The 24130-nt window shown below is 45.9% G+C and overlaps 1 protein-coding gene across 1 annotated transcript; it reads left to right on the top strand.

Annotated features, from left to right (window-relative positions):
• The first annotated feature begins 83 nt into the window (after positions 1–83).
• TRIM35 (tripartite motif containing 35) lies at positions 84–20060 on the top strand. The gene is made up of 6 exons (XM_080676495.1): positions 84–595; positions 10498–10593; positions 15386–15616; positions 17048–17070; positions 17885–18003; positions 19333–20060. The coding sequence occupies exons 1-6, from the start codon at positions 161–163 to the stop codon at positions 19908–19910; spliced, it is 1482 nt and encodes a 493-aa protein (XP_080532621.1). The 5' UTR covers positions 84–160; the 3' UTR covers positions 19911–20060.
• The last annotated feature ends 4070 nt before the right edge of the window (positions 20061–24130 follow it).

Here is a 24130-nt window from a genome sequence, read left to right on the forward strand (position 1 = left end):
GGGCGGAGCCTCTAGCATGTCCCTCATGATTGGCCTGCGCTGCTGTCATTCAGCGCTTGGAGGGAAAGGGCTGGGCCGAGCTCACCAGAAGTCCCCGGAGCAGCGAAGGGGCTGAGGAGCGGCAGCGGAAGCTGCGGGCACCCGAGGTGCTGTGGGTGCCATGGAGTCAGAAGCCTCGCTATCCCCCACGCTTTCCCGCTCCATCAAGGAGGAGCTGCTTTGCGCCGTCTGCTACGACCCCTTCCGGGATGCCGTGACGCTGCGCTGCGGCCACAACTTCTGCCGCGAGTGCGTGACCCGCTGCTGGGAGGTGCAGACGACGCCCACCTGCCCAGTGTGCAAGGACCGGGTGGCGCCCGCCGACCTGCGCACCAACCACACCCTCAACAACCTGGTGGAGAAACTGCTGCGCGAGGATTCCGAGGGCGGGCGCTATGCAGGCCACCGCTCCCCGCGCTTCTGCCGCGCGCACCGCGGCCAGCTCAGCCTCTTCTGCATTGAGGACAAGGAGCTGCTGTGCTGCTCGTGCCAGGCCGACCCCCGGCACCTGGGACACCGCGTGCAGGCAGTGAAGGACACTGCCCACGACTTTCGGGTAAGCGCGGCTGTGTGAGGGAGGTGGCTCAGTCAGGGCTGGAACCCAGCACCCCTGACCCCGCTGCTCCCGCCACCACAGCCTGCCAGAGCTGAGTGTGTCCAGCCCGCCCCTCATCCTGCAGCCAGCTTGCTGGTGTCGCCTCAGGACCCACTCCTGGATGACTCTGGTAACCTATAGAGGCGCCATTTTTAAAAAATATTTTTTTATTGATTTCTGAGAGGAAGGGTGAGGGAGAGCCAGAAACATCAATGATGAAAATCGTGGATAGGCTGCCACCTGCAAGCCCCCTACTGGGGATCAAGCCCACAACCCGGGCCTGTGCCCTGAGGGGGGATCTAACGGTGACCTCCTGGTTCCTAGGTCTGGGCTCAACCACTGAGCCACACCGGCAGGGCAGGCTGCCTTTCCCACCCGCCCGCCCTGCCCCGCCCCGCCCCTCATCAAAGCCGGTCCAAGGGGGCCTGAGATGGGAGAAGAGAGGCAAACAGGAAGTGTGTGGACTGGGCTTACACGAAGTTCTCAAGACAGCCCCAACCCACATATTAGGCTCTGCACCCTTTCTGCCAGCGGGGTGTGGTCCATGCCTCTTTGAGAAGCACAGATGTGGATAAAGCTCAGGAAACCTTAAAGGAACAAATATTCCAGGTTAGCGGTGCAGGAGCCCAAGGCCTGGCCATGGATATGGAGCTTTGAGATCCTCAATATTGGTCACCTGCTTCCCCAGCTGGCCCATCTATTGTGTAGCTGTAGGGAGGCCTCTGGCCCTGGCCAGCTGGCTTATTCTGGATCAGCATCCCAATGCCTAGAGTGCCAGTGGCTATAAATACAGGAGCAACTTACAGGGCAAAATTAACATGGGGAATATTTTGGTGTCGAAAGGAAAAATGATCAGAAACAAGGATTAGCCAACTCAGGAGTTTTCAAATTTTTTTTTTACCTTAGCCCACAGGGAGAAATAGTTTCTCCATTATGACCCAGAATACTCACGTATGTATCAGTTGAAACAAAAGTTCTGTGAAAATGATCATTGTACGCTGGCATTTTATGTTGTATTCTTGTTTATTGTTTTATTTAAAAAATTGTTCACGGTGTGAAACGCTAATTTATTTCGTCACCTATAATACATGGGTTATGGAGAGAACACCAGTTAGGTGGTGGGAAGCTGAATGTATTGAAAAGGAGGTGCTGCAAGAACCCCCTACTGCCTGGTTTGCAGACACTTTTAATTAGTTGGTTTTAATGACTTCCTTAAGAAATATCAAAAGTTGATTATTAAACATTGAAATATGTAAAGTTTCATACACATTTTGACAAAGTTCAAGTGAAGGGGAATGTCATCAGTATTCATTGAACACTAATGTGGCTGGCTGCTACCTTATTTGTTTAACAACCGTGCTTTTTCCCATTTCCACGGGCATAGGTGCCAGGTCCTGATTTGGGACAGCTAAAGTAAGTGCTGAGCAATCTGGGGCTGGGGTGAAGGTAGAGGATCAAGTCATGAGTAATCACTGTGGGGCTGGCAGAGGTACAGATCAGGAAGAGGGTCAGGGGTCAAGGCAAAGAGTACCAAGGTAAAACCCCCAGGTCTGGACTAAGCCAGATTCAAGATCAGTGAGCCAGACACCAGGAAGTATATATGATCTAATGACAACTTTCTATTTATTCAGCATATGCCTTGTATTGCTAGACCCTGGGGACAATACAGGACACAAGATAAATAATTTGTATCTTCTAGGAGCTTCAAGCAGAGACCAGAGGAATAAGGAAGTGTTAGCCAGGTGAAGAGGGTGAGGGAGGGGCAGCAGCAATGTGTAAGGGTCCAGAGCAGGGAGGCCTTCCTTTCCAAGACTGAAAGCATTATAGAGTAATTAGAATGAGGATGGAGATACAGAAGGAACCAGGAGGCCCTGAGCCTTGGCATTTATCCTAAAGACTATAGGAAGCAGTCTGAGGGTTTTAAGCAGAGGAAGGATGCTGTCAGATCCATGGGCTCCAGGGCATTGTCTGAGGGGGTAGGGAGTCTAGTCCTGAAAGATCTGAGGAGTGTGCAAGCTAAGTGTGCTCAGCCTTATGCAAGGTGGAGCTCATTTGTGTCTTAGACAACTGTGTACCAAGGGCCTATAGTGCTCCAGGGCCTCTTCCGGGTGTTGATGCTGCAGAGTTGACTAAGGCAGAGATCTTACCCCATGGAGTCTGTTTGCAGTGGGGGAAGACAGACAGTAAATAGACAAATTGTAGTTCTGGATGATTGAAGTGGGTGGATGGTGGTTGTCAGGGAGCAGTATGGGAAGGCTGGAGAGGTCTGGGACTGAGGGGGTCTTTCCATTGTGTGTTATGGGCACCTGAAAGCTTTTACTTAGAGATTTTGTGATGAAATGTGTGCTTTAGAAAGATCATTTTGACACCCATATGAAGAATTCAGCAAAAATCATATCAGCCAACATTTTGAGCACTTACTGTGTGCCAGGTGCTCTTAAGTGTTTACCTGTCAACAATTTTAATCCTCACATTACCCTATGAGGTTGTGTATAAATATCCTGTTGCTGCTGTAATAAATTGCCACAAACATTGTGTTTAACACAGCACAGACTTATTATCTTAGAAGTCTGGAGGTCAGAAGTGCTAAAGTCAAGGTGTTGGCAGGACTACATGCCTTGTGGAGGCAAGGAGAGGATTTATTTCCTTGCCTTGTCCAGCTTTTAGAGGCCCCTCCTCCATCTTTAAAGCACATCATTCCAACTCCTGATTCTTGTCCCATTACCTTCCTAACTAACTCTGCTACCTCCATCTTATAAGGACCCTTGTAATTATATGGGGCCCACGCAGATAGTCCAGGATAATCACCCCATCTTAAAATCTGTAATTTAATCACATCTATAAAGTCCTTTTTGCCATATAAGGTAACATACTCAACAGGTTCCGGGATTAAATTGGCAACTCTGGGGAAACGATTCTTCAGCTTGCTACAGGTAGGTACTATCTCATTTTAGAGACAGAGACACTGAGTCTCAGACAAGTTAAGTAGCCTGTCCAAAGTCACAGAGCGGATACTATGGAGTTCTCCTGGGCTTTGTTCAGTCCTTACTCTGGTCATGGGCTTTCAGAGAAGCTTCTCTGGTCTCAAGGTAAAACTTTCCCCTCTGGTCCTCTGTTCCAGGACCTGTGAAGGCAGTTGACTGTGTGTGTGGGAATTTAGAGTCTCAGTGGGCTGATTGAGTGCCTACTATGTCCAGGCACAGTATGTCCACTAGAAGACAGGGCAGGCAGTCCTAACCCCTGTCTTCTTGGAGTCTGATAAGCATGACTGAATAATCACGCTAACAGTTACATGGTTTCAGACTGTGACATTCCTATCGCTTCTTTTAGGCCTTTTGGCTAAGATCAAGTATAGTATCAGACTGTGACATTCCTGTGCAGGACAATAGGATGTGTGGGCCGTTGTTACAAGGAGTCCTGCTCTTATCTGATGGGCATGGGGAAAAGTTTCTGAGGAAAGGACTGATGAGCTTTCAGAATGTGACATTGTTTAAACCAGAGCTTTGAAGTGTGTGTTGGATCTTGAGAGGACCTTACGAAATCCTCTAGTATTTGTACACCTTCTTTTTTTTTAAATATATTTTTATTGATTAGAGAGGAAGGGAGAGGGAACCAGAGAGAGATACAAACATCAATGATGAGAGAGAATCATTGATTGCCTGCCTCCTGCACACCCCCTACTGGGGATCAAGCCCGAAACCAGGCATGTGCCCTTGACCAGAATCGAACCTGGGACCCTTCAGTCCGCAGACTGACGCTTTATCCACTGAGCCAAACCAGCTAGGGCTATACACGTTCTTCTTAAAGGAACAAATATTCCAACAGTATGTCTTAAATTATCATTCCTTACATACAAGCACAAAACTAGTGTGAATTCCTCTTGCTTATATCACATAGAAATAATAAAACCAAAAGAAATTTATAGATTAAATACAAATAAAACTAAAGTCAATACAATCCTAATTAAAATATTAATTACAGGGTTTTATTTTGTTGGAACTAAAATGCTGTTTCTGGGTGGCTGTAAAGCCCCTTTTCCCTGTTCAAAATGATGACTTGATTCACCAACCAAAACTTCCCTGTTTGCAGAATGAAACTTTCCTGGGATATAACTGTCCTTGTTTGGGTCTAACATATCCTTCACCTGTAAAGTGAATTCTGTTCTTTATTAAACCAAGACATTGTAAGAGTATAGCCTGGTGTCGAGGAAGTTGTTAAGAAAATACAAATACTGGCACTGAAGTTAATAGGAACTGAAAGTGTGCGTCAGCACAGTTTATGAAATTATTCACAATAGGCTTATCTTGGGGTTTTTTTTAGGTTGTCACTAAGTGAAACACTAATTTAAAACACTCATGGAAAACTTGCAAATCCCCCCAAATACTTAGACTCAGAGCCACAGGGGCTGTAAGGAGATGATTACATTTGACTAATGAGAAAACAGAAACTTGAAGAAATACAGTGACTCATGCCAGTCACAGGGATTGAATGTAGAACACCTAGGATTACAACTCAGGCTTCCTGACTCCCCAGTCTAGCCTTCACTCTGATTTGCATCTCCAAAGCAAACCTGCCCTGAGCCTGCACCAAGTCCCAGGCCTCTGAACTGCCTTGTCAAGACCCCTTTCATATCCATCCCATGGGACTGACCTGATGGCCATCCTTTACCCTCCAGCCTTTTTCTCCCCCGGCCCCTTTCCCTTCCAGGGTTGCCTTCTTAGAATCAATCTGACCTGGGAGTATTCCAGGCACTTCTTTTTTTTTTTTTTTAAGATTTTAAAAAATATGTTTTTATTGATTTTAAAGAGAGGGGGATAGATAGATGAGAGAGAACCATCAATTGGCTACCTCCTGTATGCCCCTGTCTGGGATTGAGCCTGAAACCTGGGTATGTGCCCTGACTGGGAATCAATGCTGTGACCTCTTAGTTCATGGGTCAACGCTCAACCACTGAGCACACAGGCCAGGCCAAGCACTTCTTAAGTCTTACCCTTCCAGTTCTTTCCCCTTGTTTACTAACTACTGGTATTCACCTCCATCTTACATCCTCTCCAACCCTCATGGGCCAGTCCCTACCAGACCCAAGTGACACTGCAGGATGTTCATTTCCTACTGGTGAGGCATGTGCCCACGGACAGAATGGGGTCTTACTGAACACTGCTCATGAAGGCTCCCTAGGTAGAGGGCCCCCAGCACTAGGTGCATAGTAGACACCTGCTTCTTAGGGCTGAATACCATGGGAGAGGAAGAATGGGGAGACTAGGTTGGAGTTGGATAAGAAAGGGATCTGTTGTCTCAGATGCATTTGTATTACCCATTTAGGATAAGAAGCCTGGAGGGGGATAAGCGAAATGGGTGAAGGTGGCCCGAAGGTACAAACTTCCAGTTCTAAAATAAATAAGTTATAGAATGTAATGTACATCATGGTAACAATTATTAATAATACTGTACTGCATATTTGGAAGTTGCTAAGAGAGTAAATCTTAAAAGTTTTCATCACAAGAAAATTTTATAACTATGTGTGGTGATGGATGTTAACTAGATTTATTGTGGAGATCGTTTTGTAATATATTCAAAATCAAATCATTATGTTGTATAACTGAAACTAATGTAATTTTATATGTTAATTATATCTCAATTAAGAAATGAAGAAACCTGGAAAATAACCAGTAAGAGAGGTAAGTTACCTAGCAATAAGTGGCACTTAATAGCAATAAGAGCCACGACATGCCTGGGGCACTCTTGTAAGCACTTGTGTGGACTGACTTGTTGGATCCTTACAGCCATTCTATGAGCTAGGTAGTATTCTTTGATGCCAGAGACGCAGAGAAGTTAAGAAACCTGCTCAAGATCACTCACTAATAAGTGGAGGAGCTGGGATTTGAACCTGGGTGGCCAGGTGCCATGCCAGAGCTCTTAGCTACTACATCAATCTGCCTGAAATCAAATGTTTGAAATAGATAGGAAAAAAGACATGAACTAGAGACAGGTGGTTGGAAATCCTGGTGCTGGACCAGTAAACATAAACAGAGGAAACTGCACTCATCATTTTCATGGGAAAATTTGAGAGACCATAGAAACTTTCATGCCTTCATCTTGAAGCTGCAGAGCCTAACAGCCACAGAGAGAGAAGTTCTCACCAGTGATTAGTGACAAAAACAAGGGTGCAAGTCAGTTTTTCTAACTTCCAGTCCAGGAGGTGATGTGTCATAGTGGAGAGAACATGGGTGTTCAGTGCACCGATTGACTAGGCAAGTAGTTAGTTGAGCATCTGCTTTGTGCTAAGACCTGGGGATATGCAGTAGGCAAAACAGGCTCTACCCCTGCAGAGCAAGACTTCACTCCTGCAAACCTTTATTGAGCGCCACTCTGGTAGGTTGAGAGGACATGGTGTTAGGACTTGCCCCCAGGAAGCCTGCAAGAGAGAGAGGTGATTATCCAGAGTAGTGAGTGGGATGATAGAGGTGTATCTGGGAGCTGTGAGAGCCCACGGAGATACATCTGAACTGTCCTGAGAGATCAAGCTGGCTTCCTGGAGGAAATGAAGAGGCCTGAGTTGTTTTCAAGGCTACGACGTGATAGTTGAGTGAAACAGGTAGGGATAAGTCAGAAGCGTATATAGGACCTCAGAGGACAGAAAACTTGAGTTGGGCCTGACAGCCCTAGCTTCAGACATAGCCCTAGCACTTTGATAAGTACTTGCAAGGGTCCTGTGACAATCTTGGGAAATCATGGTTATTCTTTCTCTTATCTGCACCTTCACCAGTCCCACTTTCGGTTATAGCATCTGAGTTAACAGATATTTTGGGTAAAACAATTTTATATAATCCTTGGGGTATTAAATATGCTATTGAAATCTGCTGATTAAGGGTATCTAACAAAAAGTATATAATAAATACCATATTTAATGGTGGAACATTGAAAGCTTTCTTATTGAGATTTTACAAAAAAAAGACAGGAATGCCCATTTTGACCAATTCTATTCAATTTTGTAATGGAGATCCTAGCCAATAAAGTAAATCAGGAATCATAAGTTATAACGTTTGAAAAGAGGGAAACAATACTGAAATAGGGTATTAGTGTTGTGGTTAAGAATATGGCCTGTAGAATTGGACAGTTCTGAGTACAATTACTGTTTCTGCTACAATCTGTGTAATTTTGATACATTACTTGGCTCCCTGGGCCTTATTTTCTCTGCATAATAGGAATACAGGGCCTACCTTGTAGGAATGTAACAGGCTCAATAATAACTGCTTGCTGATAATAATAACATTTTTGGTTGATCTCACCAACTGCATTAAACCAGAAATCTCCAGGTGATTGAAAAGTGTGGGAAGGACAAGGGACCATCATCCCCTCTTATCTGTCTTCATTGTCCTACAACTCCCTAACTGTCAAGGTTGAAGGCCAGAGGGTCGAGCTGTGTTTGGGGGCCAGCACAACACTAGGTAATGTGTGTGGGCAGTTGCTTCACTTCTATCATTCATACTTATTTGGACAATCATAGAATTGTCCTCTTGGGCTTTATTGCATGATTTTGTAACAATATAATAAAATAAAACAGGATGATATTTCAGTGGGACACTCATACTAATGTTATTTTGCTATTGAGGACACACACCACCTTAGTGTGTCAAATGACATTAAGTGGTGATATACTACAAAAAAAGCAGTACTTTAAAAATCTATTAAATATCCCAAGAAGAACATAAAAATGTCCAGAATGAGTAGAAAAGAAAACAAAACCTGCAGAAAATGAAATCAGTCATTATTTTGTTTTCTGTAGCATAGCAGTTAAAAGAATGGGCTGTGGAGTAGGACAGATAGGCAAGTAGTTACCTGTTGCTGTGTAACAAATTACTGCAAAACATAGCGGCTTAAAACAAAACAAAAAAATATTATCTCATGGTTTCTGTGCATCAGAAACGTGAGCATGACTTAGCTGAGTGCCTCTGCCTCAGGGTCTCATGCTGCTGCTATCAAGGTGTTGCAGAGGCTACGGTCTCAGCGGAAGGCTCAAGTAGGCCGAGACCCCCATTTAGGCTTGCTGGGTGGTTGCTGGCAGGTTTCAGGTCCTCAAGGGGTGTTGGTTGGAGACCACCTCAGTTCCTTGCCCCCGGGTTGCTCCATAGGCCAGATCAAGTAAGAGAGGGAGAGAAGGTGTACACAGCCTTTTTGTCATCTCCTCTCAGAAGTGACATCCCATCACTTTTGCCGTATTTGATTGGTTAGAAGCAAATCACTAGCTCTAGACCACAGGGGAGGGGTTTTATCAGGGCATGAAAACCCAGAGGTGGGGATCATTGGGGCCATTTTATAGGCTGCCTCCTTCATTCTGTCCTCTGGCCCCCCACTGATTCATATCCCTCCCACATACAGAATACACTCACCCCCTCTTAAGATCCCCATACATCTCACCTCATTATAGTATCAGCTCAAAATCCAGAATCTCATCATCCAAATCAGGTCCAGGTGGGGATGAGGCTTTTGAAGACAACTCTCTATTATCTATCGGTGTATAACATATCACCCCCAAATTTGATAGCTTAAAACAACAAGCATCTCACAGGAATGAGGGACCACTGGGGCCATCTTAGGGGCTGCCTACCACCACTGGCTAGGTTTACATTCTTATTCTGCCATATACTAGCCGTGTGCCCTTGGGCTAATCACTTTCCCTTTCTGTGCTTCACTTGTTTTCATCTTTAAAATGGGGCTAATAATAATACTTACCTAATAAGGAATATGATGATTAAGTGACATAATTTGTAAAGTAATTAGCATAGTCCCTGGCAAATAGTAAATGTTCAATAAATGGTAGTCATTTATAATTAATGTTATTAGAATTGTTATTTTTTATTATTATTTTCAAAGAAAAAACTTGAGCCCTGGCCAGGTGGCTCAGTTGGTTGGAACGTGATCCTATACACCAAAAGGTTGCATGTTCAATCCCCAGTCGGGGTGCGTATGGGAGGCAACCGATCGGTGTTTCTCATATCGATGTTTATCTCCCTTCCCACCTCCCTCCCTCTCTCTCTGGGAACAGCAAGGAACATATCTGTGGAAACATATCCTTGGGTGAGGGATTCAAAATAAAACCAAAAAAAACTTGAAAAGCTTTCTTAGAATGTAGAGAGAAAAAAACAGAGAGAGAAAATGCTAGGCTCTGGATACAAAGGGTGAGAATTCAACCTAAAACTAGTCCCAGTGCTTCAAGGAGTCCAAGGAGATCAGAGTAGTGGTTAAAGTTTAAAAAACAAAAACTATTAAACAAAAAGATATTTGAGTCTGCTAATTAAAGTATTTCACATGGTCAAAGCACAATTAGAATATTGGAATAAAGTTGGGATGTAGGAGACAGTTTAGATAAGAACCTGTGGGAATAACTGGATGAACCCTGTAATCGGACCTGCTGACTAGTGACTGCAGGCCAGTCCAGTTTAGAAAGTCACAAAGTGAGGCTGTGGGCACATTGTCTTTACAGTTAAACACACAGCTCCAGATTCATGGCCGAGCCTGGACCAGCTTTAGGCCTAAGCAGGTTGCATCCCCTCTCTGTACTGTGACCAGCTTGAGGGGGAATAGGTCCCTTGATTTTCTCAGTCCTGTCTCTGTACCTGTAGCAGGAATAAAGCAACAGTAGAGTTAGAGGATATCTGAGGGCCCTTTATGCTGTAAACATGGTTCAAGGTCGGGGCTGTACTTCCTGCTGTTCTCTACAGTGTGTGGATGGAGTAGGTTCAGTAAATATGGTTGAGCTGTACCCTTGTGGCAGTGGAACTCCAGTTGTAAATGTGTCGTCCTCCCAATCTGGCCTCCACCCCTAACCTACCTCCTTGCCTCTCTCTCATTCCTCCCATCAGGCCAAGTGCAGGAACATGGAGCATTCGCTGCGGGAGAAAGCCAAGGCCTTCTGGGCCATGCGGCGCTCTTATGAGGCCATTGCCAAGCACAATCAGGTAAGTGAGTGCTCCGGCTACATGGGACAGTGGGGCCACCTACGGCCATCTTGGGGGTAGGTGAGGGTGGGCTGGCCCTGGTCATGGCTGTTGACACAGAGTCGGCCTTCCCCAGCCCTGATGTCTAGCACAGCCATGCTCTCAGACAATGATCATGGCTGTACTGCCAGGCCCTCTTTAAATTTCTGTGCATGCCATGCCAGTAGCCACAGGAGTGGCTTAAAAACCACCTGCACTATGGTTTCAGACTAACTTAAGCATGTGGCACACTTCTCCATCTACCTGAGTACTCAAGCCAGTGATGACCTGGGCTCATTAGTGATTACTCTTTCCTGCTCACTCTCTATGTCCACTCCATCAACAGTTCTGTCCCCTCTATCTCCAAAATACATCACGATCACATCCATCCTGCACTCTATCCACTGCCACCATCCCAGTCCAGGTCACCGTCTTTTCTCACTTGCCTTCCTACCTGAGCCCCATGCTTCCTTCACTCTTTTATGTTGTTGTTATTGTTGCTGTTAATCCTCACCTGAGTATATTTTTTTCCACTGATTTTCAGAGAGAGTGGAAGGGAGGGGGAGAAACAGAGAGAGAATCATTGATCGATTGGTTGCCTCCCGCACATGCCCCACCCAGGGCCAGGGATCGAGCCTGCATCTGAGGTATGTGCCCTTGACCAGAATTGAACCCAAGTCCCTTCAGTCTGTGAGCCGAGGTTCTAACCACAGAGTAAACCAGCTAGGGCACTTCCTTCCACTCTTCTTCTGCAATCCACTCTCTGCAGAGTAGACTGCTCTTTTAGAAAATGCATCGATCATATCGATCCTCTCTTTGTAATTGTCCAATGGCTTCCATGACCCACAATACAATCCAGACTCCTCACCAAGGCCCTCATCCAACACCTTCCTGCTCATCAACTTCATCTCCTCTCAGGCTGGCCTGTGCTCTCTGTTCCAGGAACATTGGCCTTCTTCCTGTTCCTTAAATGAGCTAAGTCTTCTGGCTGTTTTTTTCCTGCCTGCTCTGTTTTTTATCTTCCTGTGTGATAAGAATCATCCCAGATTTCACTCTCCCTTCCACTATACATTGTCAGACTTTTTAGCTCAATATTTCAACAGTGCTATCTCTCTTCCTTTGCATTTCTTGGATTATTAGTAAGTTTGTACATCCTATCACAAGTATAATAGCCATTTGTATTTCTTGGAATATTTATCTTTTCTCCTTGTGGACACATAAGAGCACTTTGTATATTAAGAATAATATGTTCATATATATATATATATATATATATATATATATATATATATATACACACACACACACATATACACTAGAGGCCCGACGCATGAAAATTCGTGCAAGAGTAGGCCTTCCTCAGAGGTCCAGAGGCATGCGCATGCAGAGAGGACTGACTGCTAAATGCACGCGCGGCTGAGTGTGCAGCTGGCTTTCTAAAGCAGGAGGGAGATGGAAGCTCCCGACTGCGCTGAACTCCAGTTTCAAGTGAGTTTCTGGGAACCCAGACTCATTCGGGGAGAAACTAGACTGTCAGGAAAAGAGAAAGCACACTGAAACTCAGGGGAGCTGCGAAAGGCAGAGGTCCAGAGGTGTGAGTGCACTCAGAGAGGACTGCTGAGTGCACAGGCAGCTGAGTGCATGGCTGGCTTTCTAAAGCGGGAGGGAGATGGAAACTCCTGACTGCGCTGAACTCCAGTTCCGGGCGAGTTTCTGGGAACCCAGACTCATTTGGGGAGAAACTGGACTGTCTAGCAGCAGGCGAAACTCGAGGGCGGCTTTCTCTCAGAGGTGCTTGCAGTGATTACCGAGGGACACTGAGACCCAGGGGCCTCATAGGGCAGGGCTGACGGGAAGCCAAGGCTGTCTGCTCCGCCTTGAGACTCCACCCCGTCCAAGCTGAGCACAGAGGCTTTTGCAATTTTGCAAGTCTTGTCTCATAAGAGTGTCTCCAGTACAGAAGTTATCCCAGCGTAGACACAGCTGATCCTCACAGCCAGTTGGCCTGGAGGTCAATTCCTCCCAGTGATACCAACAACAATCAAGACTTAACTACAACAAGGCTGTGCACACAGTCCACAAAGGGGTGCACCAAGAGTGTCCACCTCAGGTAATGGGGGGAGTCTGAGCCACTGGGCCCTATAGGACACCTACCACACAAAGCTACTCTACCAACTCAGGGAATCAACGAAAATGCAGAGACAAAGAAACAGGTCACAAATGAAAGAAATGAAGGAAAGCAAATGACTGGATATAGAGTTCAAAACCACGCTTATAAGGTTTTTCAAGAATTTCCTAGAAAAGGCCGATAAATTTAGCGAGACCCTCAAGGATATGAAAAAGGACCAACTAGAAATTAAGCATACACTGACTGAAATAAAAAATATTATACAGAGACCTAACAGCAGACTAGAGGACCACAAGAATCAAATCAAAGATCTGAAATACAAAGAAGCAAAAAACACTCAACCGAAAAAACAAAAAGAAATAAGAATCCAAAAATTTGAAGGTAGTGTAAGGAGCCTCTGGGACAACCTCAAGCGTACCAACATCAGAATTATGGGGGTGCCAGAAGAAGAGAGACAGCAAGATACCGAAAACCTATTTGAAGAAATAATGACAGAAAACTTCCCCCACCTGGTGAAAGAAATAGACTTACAAGTCCAGGAAGCACACAGAACCCCAAACAAAAGGAATCCAAAGAGGACCACACCAAGACACATCATAATTAAAATGCCAAGAGCAGAAGACAAAGAGAGAATATTAAAAGCAGCAAGAGAAAAACAGTTAGTTACCTACAAGGGAGCACCCATACGACTGTCAGCTGATTTCTCAACAGAAACTATGCAGGCCAGACGGGAGTGGCAAGAAATATTCAAAGTGATGAATAGCAAGAACCTACAACCAAGATTACTCTACCCAGCAAAGCTATCATTCAGAATTGAAGGGCAGATAAAGAGCTTCACAGATAAGAAAAAGCTAAAGGAGTTCATCACCACCAAACCAGTATTATATGAAATGCTGAAAGGTATTCTTTAAGAAGAGGAAGAAGAAGAAAAAGTAAAGATAAAAATTATGAACAACAAATACATGTCTATCAACAAGTGAATCTAAAAATCAAGTGAATAAAAAATCTGATGAATAGAATAAACTGGTGAATATAATAGAATCAGGCATAGAAAGGGAGTGGACTGACAATTCTCGGGGGAAAGGGGTGTGGGGGGTGCGGGAAGAAACTGGACAAAAATTGTACACCTATGGATGAAGACATTGGGGGGGAGGTAAGGGCAGAGGGTGGGGTGGGAACCGGGTGGAGGGGAGCTATGGGGGGAAAAAAGAGGAACAATTGTAATAATCTGAACAATAAAGATTTATTAAATTTAAAAAAAGAGTAGGCTTTTCTTCCCCCAGCTGTCGGCACCAGCTTCCCTCCAGCACCCAGGACCCAGGCTGGCTTCCCTCGGGCCGCCCGCAGGCACCTAGGACCCGAGCCGGCTTCCCTCCGGCCCCGGCTTCATCAGGAAGGACATCCAGAATGACATCCGGAAGACATCTGGTCTAATTAGCATATTACCTTTTATTATTATAGAAGATTTATATATGGGAAAATATTTTTCCTATTATCTTTTCTTTTTCAACAAATCATTTTCACTGTTTTTGCTCATTTTCATTTTTTTAGTGAATCATTTTGTCATCAGATTGTCAGAGCCATAAACATATATTGAATTTTCAATCCGAAGATGTGGATTACTGACCTTCCATTGCTAGAGCACACATTTTGAGGTGTTTTTCTGGTAGTATTCATGAAATATACAATTTGTGTATTTTAATAAATATGTATTTACCTTTTTTAGTATTTACCTTTATTACTTTTTTAAAGCTTTTTGTAGTTATGATTAAGTATGCATATTATTAATGACTAGAAGCCCAGCGTGCAAAATCGTGTAGCCCCGCCCACCCACACACGCTCTGCCAGGCACCCAGGACCCAGGCTGCTTTGCTCTGGCTGCTGCCAGGCTCCCGGGACCTGGGCTGCTTCACTGTGGTCACCGCTGCCACCCACCCGGTTCCCGTGGTTCCCCGTCTGGTCGTTGGGCGTTACAGCGTTACGGCCATAGGCCTTTTATAATATAGATTCCAGTTTTTGTTTGTTTGTTGATTTAAGAGGGAGAGAGAGAGAAACATTGATTTATTGTTCCACTTATTTATGCATTCATTGGTTGATTCTTTTATGTGCCCTGACTGGTGATTGACCCTGCAACCTTGGCATATCTGATGATGCTCTAACCAACTGAATTACCCAGCCAGGGCAATGATTCCATTTTTAAATAAATATTTCCTGCTGCTTTTTTGTGATCGAACAAATTTGAAATCCTAAGATTGGAAGGCAATTAATTTTTTTAAATAGTTGCTATTTGCATCAATTCTTTTCTGTGACTCAGGATTTATTTTGCTATTGAGCAGCTTAAACAAGATACAGAATATTGGATATTGAGGAAGTTACAAGACCACAGTTGTCATATATAAGCAGCAATTTCAGCTTTTAAAAAATAATCAAAAACAACTTCATTATGCTGTTTGACTTCTTTCAAATTTAAACTTGTAAATTTGTGCTAAGAAACCTTCATCTATATTTTATCCGTTTCGGTTCTGCATATGGTTTCTTTTGAAAGTCAAGTTCCTTTGCTAAAAATCTGAGTCACTGGGCTAGCTGACAACTTAGGTTCCCACCACAGTCTGATCCTCTGTGCCTCCTTCCCGCTCTCTGCTGCAGGTGGAGGCTACCTGGCTGGAAAGGAGAATCCGGCAGGAGTTTGAAAAGCTTCGAGAGTTCTTAAGAGGGGAGGAGCAGGCCATCCTGGATGTCATGGCCGAGGAGGCGAGGCAGAAGCAGCATTTGGTGGAGGAGAAGATGAAGCAGCTCAAGAAAGACACAGAGACTCTAGCCCATGAGATTGAGCGGCTGCAGATGGAGATGAAGGAAGATGATATTTCTTTTCTCATGGTGAGGAGCTCATCATCTCAGTGACAGGGACCAGATGTTCAAGAACCAGTGGGAGCCTGAGACCAGCAGCCCCGGGTAGCCCAATATGTTTTTATTGGTAAAAGAGAGAGGGGGTAGGGGAGAGAGAGAGAGAGAGAAAGAAACATCCATGTGAGATCGGCTGCCTCTTGGATAACCCCTACTGTGCCCTGACTGGGAATCAAACCAGCGACCTTTGGGTGCATGGGGCAACGTTCAACCAACTGAGCTACACCAGCTGGGGCTCCCGTACAGTTTTGATTTGCATTTCCCTGATGGAAAGTGACATTGAGCATCTTTTCATGTAGTTGTTGGCCATTTGTATGTATCTTCTTTGGAGAAATGTACATTCAAGTCCTTTAGCCATTTTAAAAATTGGGCTGTTTGTCTTTTTGTTGTTGAATCGTAAGATTTTTTTATATATTATGGCTACTAGACCTTTATCAGCTCTATAATTTATAAATATTTCTTCCAGTCTGTGAGTTATTTTTTCACTTTCTTGATGACATCCTTTGAAGGACAAAGACTTTTCATTTTGATGAAGTGCTGCTTAACTGTTTTCTTTTGCTGCTGCTTTGTGCTTTTGGTGTCATATCTAAGAAACCATAGCCTAAGCCCGTGGTCGGCAAACTGCGGCTCGCGAGCCACATGCGGCTCTTTGGCCCCTTGAGTGTGGCTCTTCCACAAAATACCATGGCCTGGGCGAATCTATTTTGAAGAAGTGGCGTTAGAAGAAGTTTAAGTTTAAAAAATTTGGCTCTCAAAAGAAACTTCAATCGTTGTACTGTTGATATTTGGCTCTGTTGACTAATGAGTTTGCCGACCACTGGCCTAAGCCAAGTCATGATTTTTCTAGTTTTATCTCTACATTTAAGTCTTTGACCCATTTTGAGTTAATTTTTTAATATGGTGTAAGGGAATCCAACTTCATTCTTTTGCATGTGGATATCCAATTGTCCCAGCACCATTTGTTTAGACCATTCTTTCCCCATTGAATGTTCTTGGCACCCTGTAGATAACCAATTGCCGGTAAATGTGACGGTTTATTTGTAGACTTTCAATGTCCACTGGTCCATATGTCTGTCCTTATGTTAGTACCACACTAACTTGTTTACTGTTGCTTTTATTAAGTTTTTCGTAGGGAAGTGTGAGCCACCAGCTTTGTTCTTTTCCAAGATTGTTTTGGCTATTTTGGGTCCCTTGAATTTTCATATGAATTTTAGAACAGCTTATCAGTTTCTGAAATTTTGTTAGAAATTGCATTGAATCTTTAGATCAGTTTGGGGATCATGGCCATCTTAACGCTATTAAGTCTTCTGATCCATGAACATTGGATGTATGGCTCCTTTTGAGGTCAGAAACTTACATGTTTTCTCTGTGTCTATGTTTGTGTCTGATTTTTTTCTCTTTCAGAAACACAAGAGCCGAAAACGCCGGTAAGTTGCCAAGGTTGATGGAAAGGAGGGAAAGAGCAGGCAGAAATACCTGGGGTGCAAACTCCAGTGGCTCCAGGGCCAGGCATGTAATAAAGCCAACTAGGTGTAATACGGAGGGCATGATGGGGACTGGCCAGGTATACAGAGCCCTCTTTCAAGGCATCCCACTGGTGTAGTGTTGTTATCCACTGGGTAGGGAGAGAGAGTGCCATCCTGAGCGTGGCTCATAGTTCTCTGTAGGTCGTCCCAACATTTAAGCTTGTTTCTTGGTCAGCACCCTCCCTCCGAGAGCCTCTGGACATATACTGGTTTATGTTGGTGGTTGAACACAGGGATGAGTAAAGAAGAACTGTGTCTCAGACAGAGCTGTACAAAGATGGAAGAGAGTGCTTTGGGCAGTAGTGAGTTCCCTGTCACTAGTAGGTGTTTAAGCAAAGGTCAGTGACACCTTCATACTGTTGGACTAGAGGGCCTTTATGATCCCTTTTGACTCAGACATCCTTTGAACAGATGTGGGAGTGTAATTTCTGCCCACAAGGAAGGCAACCATGTCTGAGTACCTCCTCTCTATATTTATCTCAGCTGGAACAGGATGAGCCCTAATACTGAATCTTGCAGCGGTATGAGCTGCCCAGATGGCTCCTGGCTCATCTCTCATCAGAGCCCAGTTTGGGTTTGTCCTGGGTGAGGTGGCAGGGAATTTAGGCCTGTGACAAGGGAAGAAGTCCTGTTGTTTGTTAAATCCAGCTGACCCAGTTAGGCCCATGATGCATGACCCCGGCCTTGCCCACCAGACCCAATTCTCCTTCCCCAGCCTCTTCTGCACCATGGAGCCAGAGCCTGTGCAGCCTGGCATGCTGATCAACGTTTGCAAGTACCTAGACTCCCTGCAGTACCGTGTCTGGAAGAAGATGGTCATGTCTGTTGAAACTGGTGAGTGGGGGCGCGGGCAGGTGGTACAGGCATGGGAGGCACTTCATGCAAGGCACAGAGCTCGCTAAACTCACTTTCTACAGCCTCATTCAGACAGGGCCCAGCACCCTGCTCCTCCTCCGCTCGTTGCCCCACTGCTCAAACGCCTCTTAGCGGGACACCTTCCTCTTTGGGTCCTGACACTTGGCCACCTCTTGAGAAAAAGAAACTGACTTCCCTCTATTCAGAACTGGATTGTGTATGCAAAACCTTCCTCAGTTCGTCATTGCCTCTTTCAAGGTGATTCCAGCCCACACGATCACTAGATCATGGGCTGTGGCTGAATGGTTATATGCCCTCCTCCCCCACCCGAATCATACGTTGAAGCCCTAGCCTTCGATGGGATGGTGTTTGGAAGCAGGGCCTTTGGGGGGTGATTAGGATCAGATGAGGTCATGAGGGAGGTACCCTATGGTGGGATCCGTGCCCTCATAAGAAGAGACATGAGAGTGCTGACTTCCTCTCTCTCATTCCATCTTGTGAGAACACAGCAGGAAAGTGGCCATCTGTAAACCAAAAAGAGGGCCCTCACCATAACTTGGCCATAGGAGCACCCTGATCTCGGACTTGCAGCCTCTAGAACTATGAGAAATAAAGTTCTGCTGTTTGAGCCACCCAGTCTATGGTGCTTTTGTTGTAGCCGCCCAAACTGACTGACTTTTATAGGGAGAAATGTCAGTGACCCAGGGGCTGTCCCATGCTTTTCTAAGGCGGCATGGGAGTTGTGTGAGCATCAGGATCATGCCTGTATTGCTTCCTATGGCTGACATAATCACAGACTGCAAACTGGATGCCTTAAAAAGACAGAAATTCATTCTCACACTGCCAGAGGCTAAGAAGTCCAAAATCCAGGTGTCAGCAGGGCCATGCACCCTCCCAACCCTGTGGGGGGAAATCATTCTTTGTCTCTTCTTAACTTCTGGTGTTTGCAGGCAATCCGGGGTCAGGGCCGCAGCACTTTTATCTCTACCTTTGTGGTCACATGACCTTCTCCCCTCACTGTGTTGCTTCTCTTTTTGTAAGGACAACAGTCATTGTATTAAGGCCCCACTATATTCCAGTCTAATTACATCTGAAACAGATAAGGTCACCTTCTGAGGTACTAGGGGTTAGGACTTCCACATACCTTTTTTGGTGGGGCGCGTTTCAACTCATAACCCTGTCCCTCAGCCCAGGGCAGCTCCCTCCCTGCACTGGGGCCAGGTGGGACACCATTGGTCAGTCTGGGGGGGCTAGAAGGGCAGGATGTGAGGTTCGCTGATTTACCCCACTCTTTCCCTCTGCTCTCAGTGCCCTTCAGCTTTGATCCCAACACCGCGGCTGGCTGGCTGGCTGTGTCTGAGGACCTCACCAGTGTCACCAACCATGGCTACCGAGTGCAGGTGGAGAACCCGGAGCGCTTCTCCTCAGCGCCCTGCCTGCTGGGCTCCCGCTCCTTCTCCCACGGCTCCCACGCCTGGGAGGTGGACCTGGGGGGGCTGCCCAGCTGGCGGGTGGGTGTGGTGCGCATGTGCCTAGAAACTGGCCCCGAGGGCTACTCCCACAGCTGCTACCAGGACACTCGCTCTGGTTTCTGGTACCTGTGCCGCACGCAGGGAGTGGAGGGCGACCACTGCGTGACCTCAGACCCGGCCACGTCACCACTGGTCCCCTCCATCCCACGCCGCCTGCGTGTGGAGCTGGAATGTGAGGAGGGCGAGCTGTCCTTCTACGATGCCGAGCGCCAATGCCACCTCTACACCTTCCATGCCCGCTTTGGGGAGGTGCGGCCCTACTTCTACCTGGGGGGCACACGGGGGAACGGGCCCCCCGAGCCTCTGCGCATCTGTCCCCTGCGCATCACTGTCAAGAAGGAGCTGGATACCTGAGGCCAGCGGGGAGCCTGCCAGATGCTGCCCAGGTGTTATGCCATGGTCCTGCTTTCTTTCTGTCCCTCTTTCTCAAGCCCACACGCACCTGGACACCTCTAGGTCCTGCTTTCTTGCCAGGATCTTGCTACTCACTGTCTAATCCTTTTCCGTGGCTCCAGGCCCCAAGCCCCCCTCTTCATTTTTGGTCTTTTCTGTACCTACAGTTGAACGTCATCCAGGAGATAGCTTACTAGCTAGGCTCTCCCCAGAGTCCTGGCATCTTCGGGATGTGAATTTCCTTCCTTCTAACTCCAGGATTTCTGGGGACAAAGTTTGCCTCTAGAGTAAGACCTGTTTTTAAAATGTTTTAATGTAGTTTTTATTATTCAGGTATGATGAGGCCAACAGACCAAGAGTTAACTGCCATTGAGAAGAGTTTGTTACTTATAGTTCCTAAGAGGAGGGGCCGTGCTGTGGGGTGGGGGACACAGAGGGAAGCACCAGGTCTCCCTAGGAGGCAGAGGGAGTGAGGGGGATGCATAGGCGGGAGACTGAAGTGTTTTCACAGGAAAGAACGGATGAGGCAGGTACAGGGTGGACAGTTTAGGATTGGTTAGTTTAGCCCTGGGAGGGGCAGTTCCCATAGTCAGTGAACTCCAGATTTTAGAGTATCAAGAATCTATAATAATAAAAGTGTAATATGCTAATTAGACCAGACGAAACGGGCTGCAAGGGAAGCCCGGGTCCCTGGTGCCAGAAGGAAGCCAGTGCCCACAGCGGGGGGAAGGAAGGCCTACTCTTGCACGGATTTCGTGCATTGGACCTCTTAATATGTATTTCGTGCATTGGTCCTGTATTAACTATATATATATATATATATATATATATATATATATATATATATATATTATATAACTATATATTAACTATATACATATAGTTAATACAGGACCATGGCTTTGGGGCAGGACCAGGACTCGGCTTACCTGTCACCTTAAACCAATATTTTAACACTGCCTCACAGAGCCTCCCTGGGGGTCCTCAAGGCCCAAGGCGAGGATGCCCATCAGATCAACTCGGATTTAACTCTTTATATTTCTTGGACGATTTCCTCTGAACAGAGGGTTCCAGAGCACTTAAAAAACAATTTTAGAACCATGGTTTAGGCCTGTTCCCTCTCTGGTCCTGGGTTTCCCCATCTGTAAATGAGGCAGCAGGACTGGAGGATGATGTGCTTCCGTAGTCGCTGTGGAAGAAACCCCTCGTCACTGTTACAAAGGTAGGAGAAGGGGAGGAAAGAGGGTGCAGTCGGGGTGCACAGGGAGTGAGAAGGGAGGGAGATGCTCGTTCTTATTCTGCTGCCTTTTGTGTTTTTAACCCAATTTCTTCGCCCTCTGCCATGCCTGCCAGTTATGTACCTCCATCTTTTTTTCCTCATGCATGCCTACAGGTAATTTTAATGGTCAAATCACCATGTCCTGGGGACAGCATTGTAAAAGGAAAAAAAAATTTTATAGTAGCGATGTTCTTACTGGGGGAGCACGTTCCTGACCGAGGATTGACATTCTTTCTCCTGCCTGTGCCCCGGCTCACAGAAACGGATATTTTATACAGACATGATGACTCAAAACTATAAACTGGTTATAAATGTAGTGTGTACTTTGGCAGCGGCCACGGGAAGGACGTGGTAGGAAAAACCGCGGAGTAAAGGCAAGCAGGTTGGGAGTGGGGATGCTGACACACTCATGAGCAGCCCCTGCAGAGGACTCAGACTTGGAAAAGCTCAAAGCACTTTGATACTAAACACGGGAGGCCAGTGCGCACTCTACAACAAAGTATTTATCGAGCCCTTCTAATATAATTTCCATGTAATTATCTTGACCGGAAATTTTGTTAGTTATAGTAAACTTTTAAAAATGGTTTTTATTTCCATCTTACATGTTGGAAAAGTTGTGTGTTTTTACAGCTTAATTTGGATAGCCTAGGTCCCTTTTATGAAAATAAAAATATTTGAGCTAAAACCCTCTTGTTTTGACATTTTCCTTTTAGTGTTCTTGTAAGCAAAAGTTCTTCCATGTTGTAGCATGTATTCAACTTTATTCCTTTTTATTATTGGATACTATTCTGTCGTATGCATAGACTACATTTTAGTTATCCATTTATCTTCCCTTGAACCCTCTCCCATCCTCATCTTCCACGCTCTGGTTCACTCTCCTGCTCATCACTGCATTCTGACTGAAGACGCAGTCTCACCTGTCATCTGAGGGACCCCCACTCCTCCCTGCCCAGGTACAGTTAGTTCTCCGGGGCAGTGTTTGCAGCCATCTTTCTCCAGCTCTGCCTTTGGACCCACACTTCCCTGCCTTCCATCACACACACGCCCCCTTCCCGCCCGGCTTCTCCTGACCCTTCAGACCCAGCCACCTGGCTTCCTGCATACAGCTGGCTGTTGAGTTGGAACGTCCTGACATCGGTTCCTCTGTTCTCGTTATATTGGCTCCACCACTTCCGTGCTGTGTCTCCTTGGGCACATGCTTTACTTTCCTGAGTTCATGTCCCCATCTGTAAAAGCGGGGCAACCCCCACCTTGTAAAGGTCTGGTGCAGCTGCCTGCATGGTGCTGTCCCACGTGAGCACTTCACAATGGCAGCCATTGGAAGCGGGCAAAGGAGATCAAGTACGTTTCCCTCATTGACCCCCGACCCCCCACCCCACCCCCCCAACTTCCCATCATGCCCACATTGGCCACCAGCTATGTTTTGGGTCAGAATTAAGTGTACTGCGGGCGTCTTCCTTGCTTCCTCCTGTGTGTGGTGGATGAAATTTCTCTCAAGAATCTGTTGTTGAGAATACTGGGAATCTCTCATGACGCCTGTAGTTTGCGAAGTGGCAGTACCAGGATCTTCAGCACGGAGTGACTGCCATCCTGGAATTTACCCTTAAAGTGACATTCAGAGCCCTCCTCTGCAGCTCCCACCCACCTTTGGCACCATTCTCTGCACAGACTCGCCCAGCCTCCCAGAGCCCCAGGCACATGGACATCCCTGGGAGCTGCCTTGTAGTTCTGCCGACAGGGCCTGTGCCTTCCCAAATTGGCCTTCAGTTGTCCTTGAAGTGGTGCCTTCTGAGACCTGCCTGGGCTGCCACTGTGCGTTGTCCGTTCTGCTGAAAGGGTGCTTGGGTGGCAGAGCTGCCCCATGGAAACGAGTGCAGGAAGCACACCCTCTTCATCTCCAGCCGGTTCCAGATACGCTGCCGGGCGAAGCAAATGCTTACTGAATTGTGTAGCCGAGGTCAGGGAGGCTGTCCCTGAAAATCCCACAGAACCGGCAGCATCTTCAGTAAGGAGAACATGGCCCAGAACCTAAAACTCTGTTTCCTGGTTCCAGATACCAACTATCATGAGCTGCCTGTACCTTTTGAACCTCTGCTCCCATCTAAAATGAGGATTACGATTTCACCTCAGGCTGTTGTGAGGATTAAGTCAGGCAATGTTTTTGGTACAAATGCCATGTGTGCTCTCTTAAATAGTATAGACTATTTACGTGTTGGCTAATTCTTCGGAAAGTGGGAGGTTCTGAATGTTGATGTTGTGATTCACATTCATAAGAACCCCAAAGGAAATTGAGACATGTAAGTTACCTGTATTAGGAGTGCCCCAATTTCTTGAGATTTTTAACAAGGATGTGTACATAAAACTTACGATTATGAAAAATTTCAATAACTTGGGAAATGGTTATGTTGTAATAACCAAGAAAAACAGGATTCAGAGTTATGCATACAGACACTCAACACACACAAAAAGACAAGCGGGCCCTGGCCAGTGTGGCTCAGTTGGTTGGAGCATCGTCCTGGGCATTGAAGGGTCACAGGTTTGATTCCCAGTCAGGGAACATACCCAGGTTGTGGGTTCCATCCCTGTTCTGGGCATGTACAGGAGGCAAATGATTGATGTTTCTCTCTCACACATCGATGTTTCTGTCTCTTTCCCTTTCCCTTCCTCTCTAAAAGCAATAAAAGCACATCCTTGGGTGAAGATTTTTTAAAAAGACAAGTGGGGTCTTATCTCTAATTTTTGTGTACTGTTGGATTAGATCATTCATTTACATGGTGTAAATTCCGAAAGTACAGAAAGTACTAGAACAGTCTCCCACTTTTTCCCACTCAGCTCCCCTCCTTGTGGACAATCATACCACCATTTAAGAAATCTTTCCAGATATATTCTATGCACGGAAATA

The sequence above is a fragment of the Plecotus auritus genome, assembly GCF_963455305.1.
Source record: "Plecotus auritus genome assembly, chromosome: 6".
NCBI classification, from domain to species: domain Eukaryota; kingdom Metazoa; phylum Chordata; class Mammalia; order Chiroptera; family Vespertilionidae; genus Plecotus; species Plecotus auritus.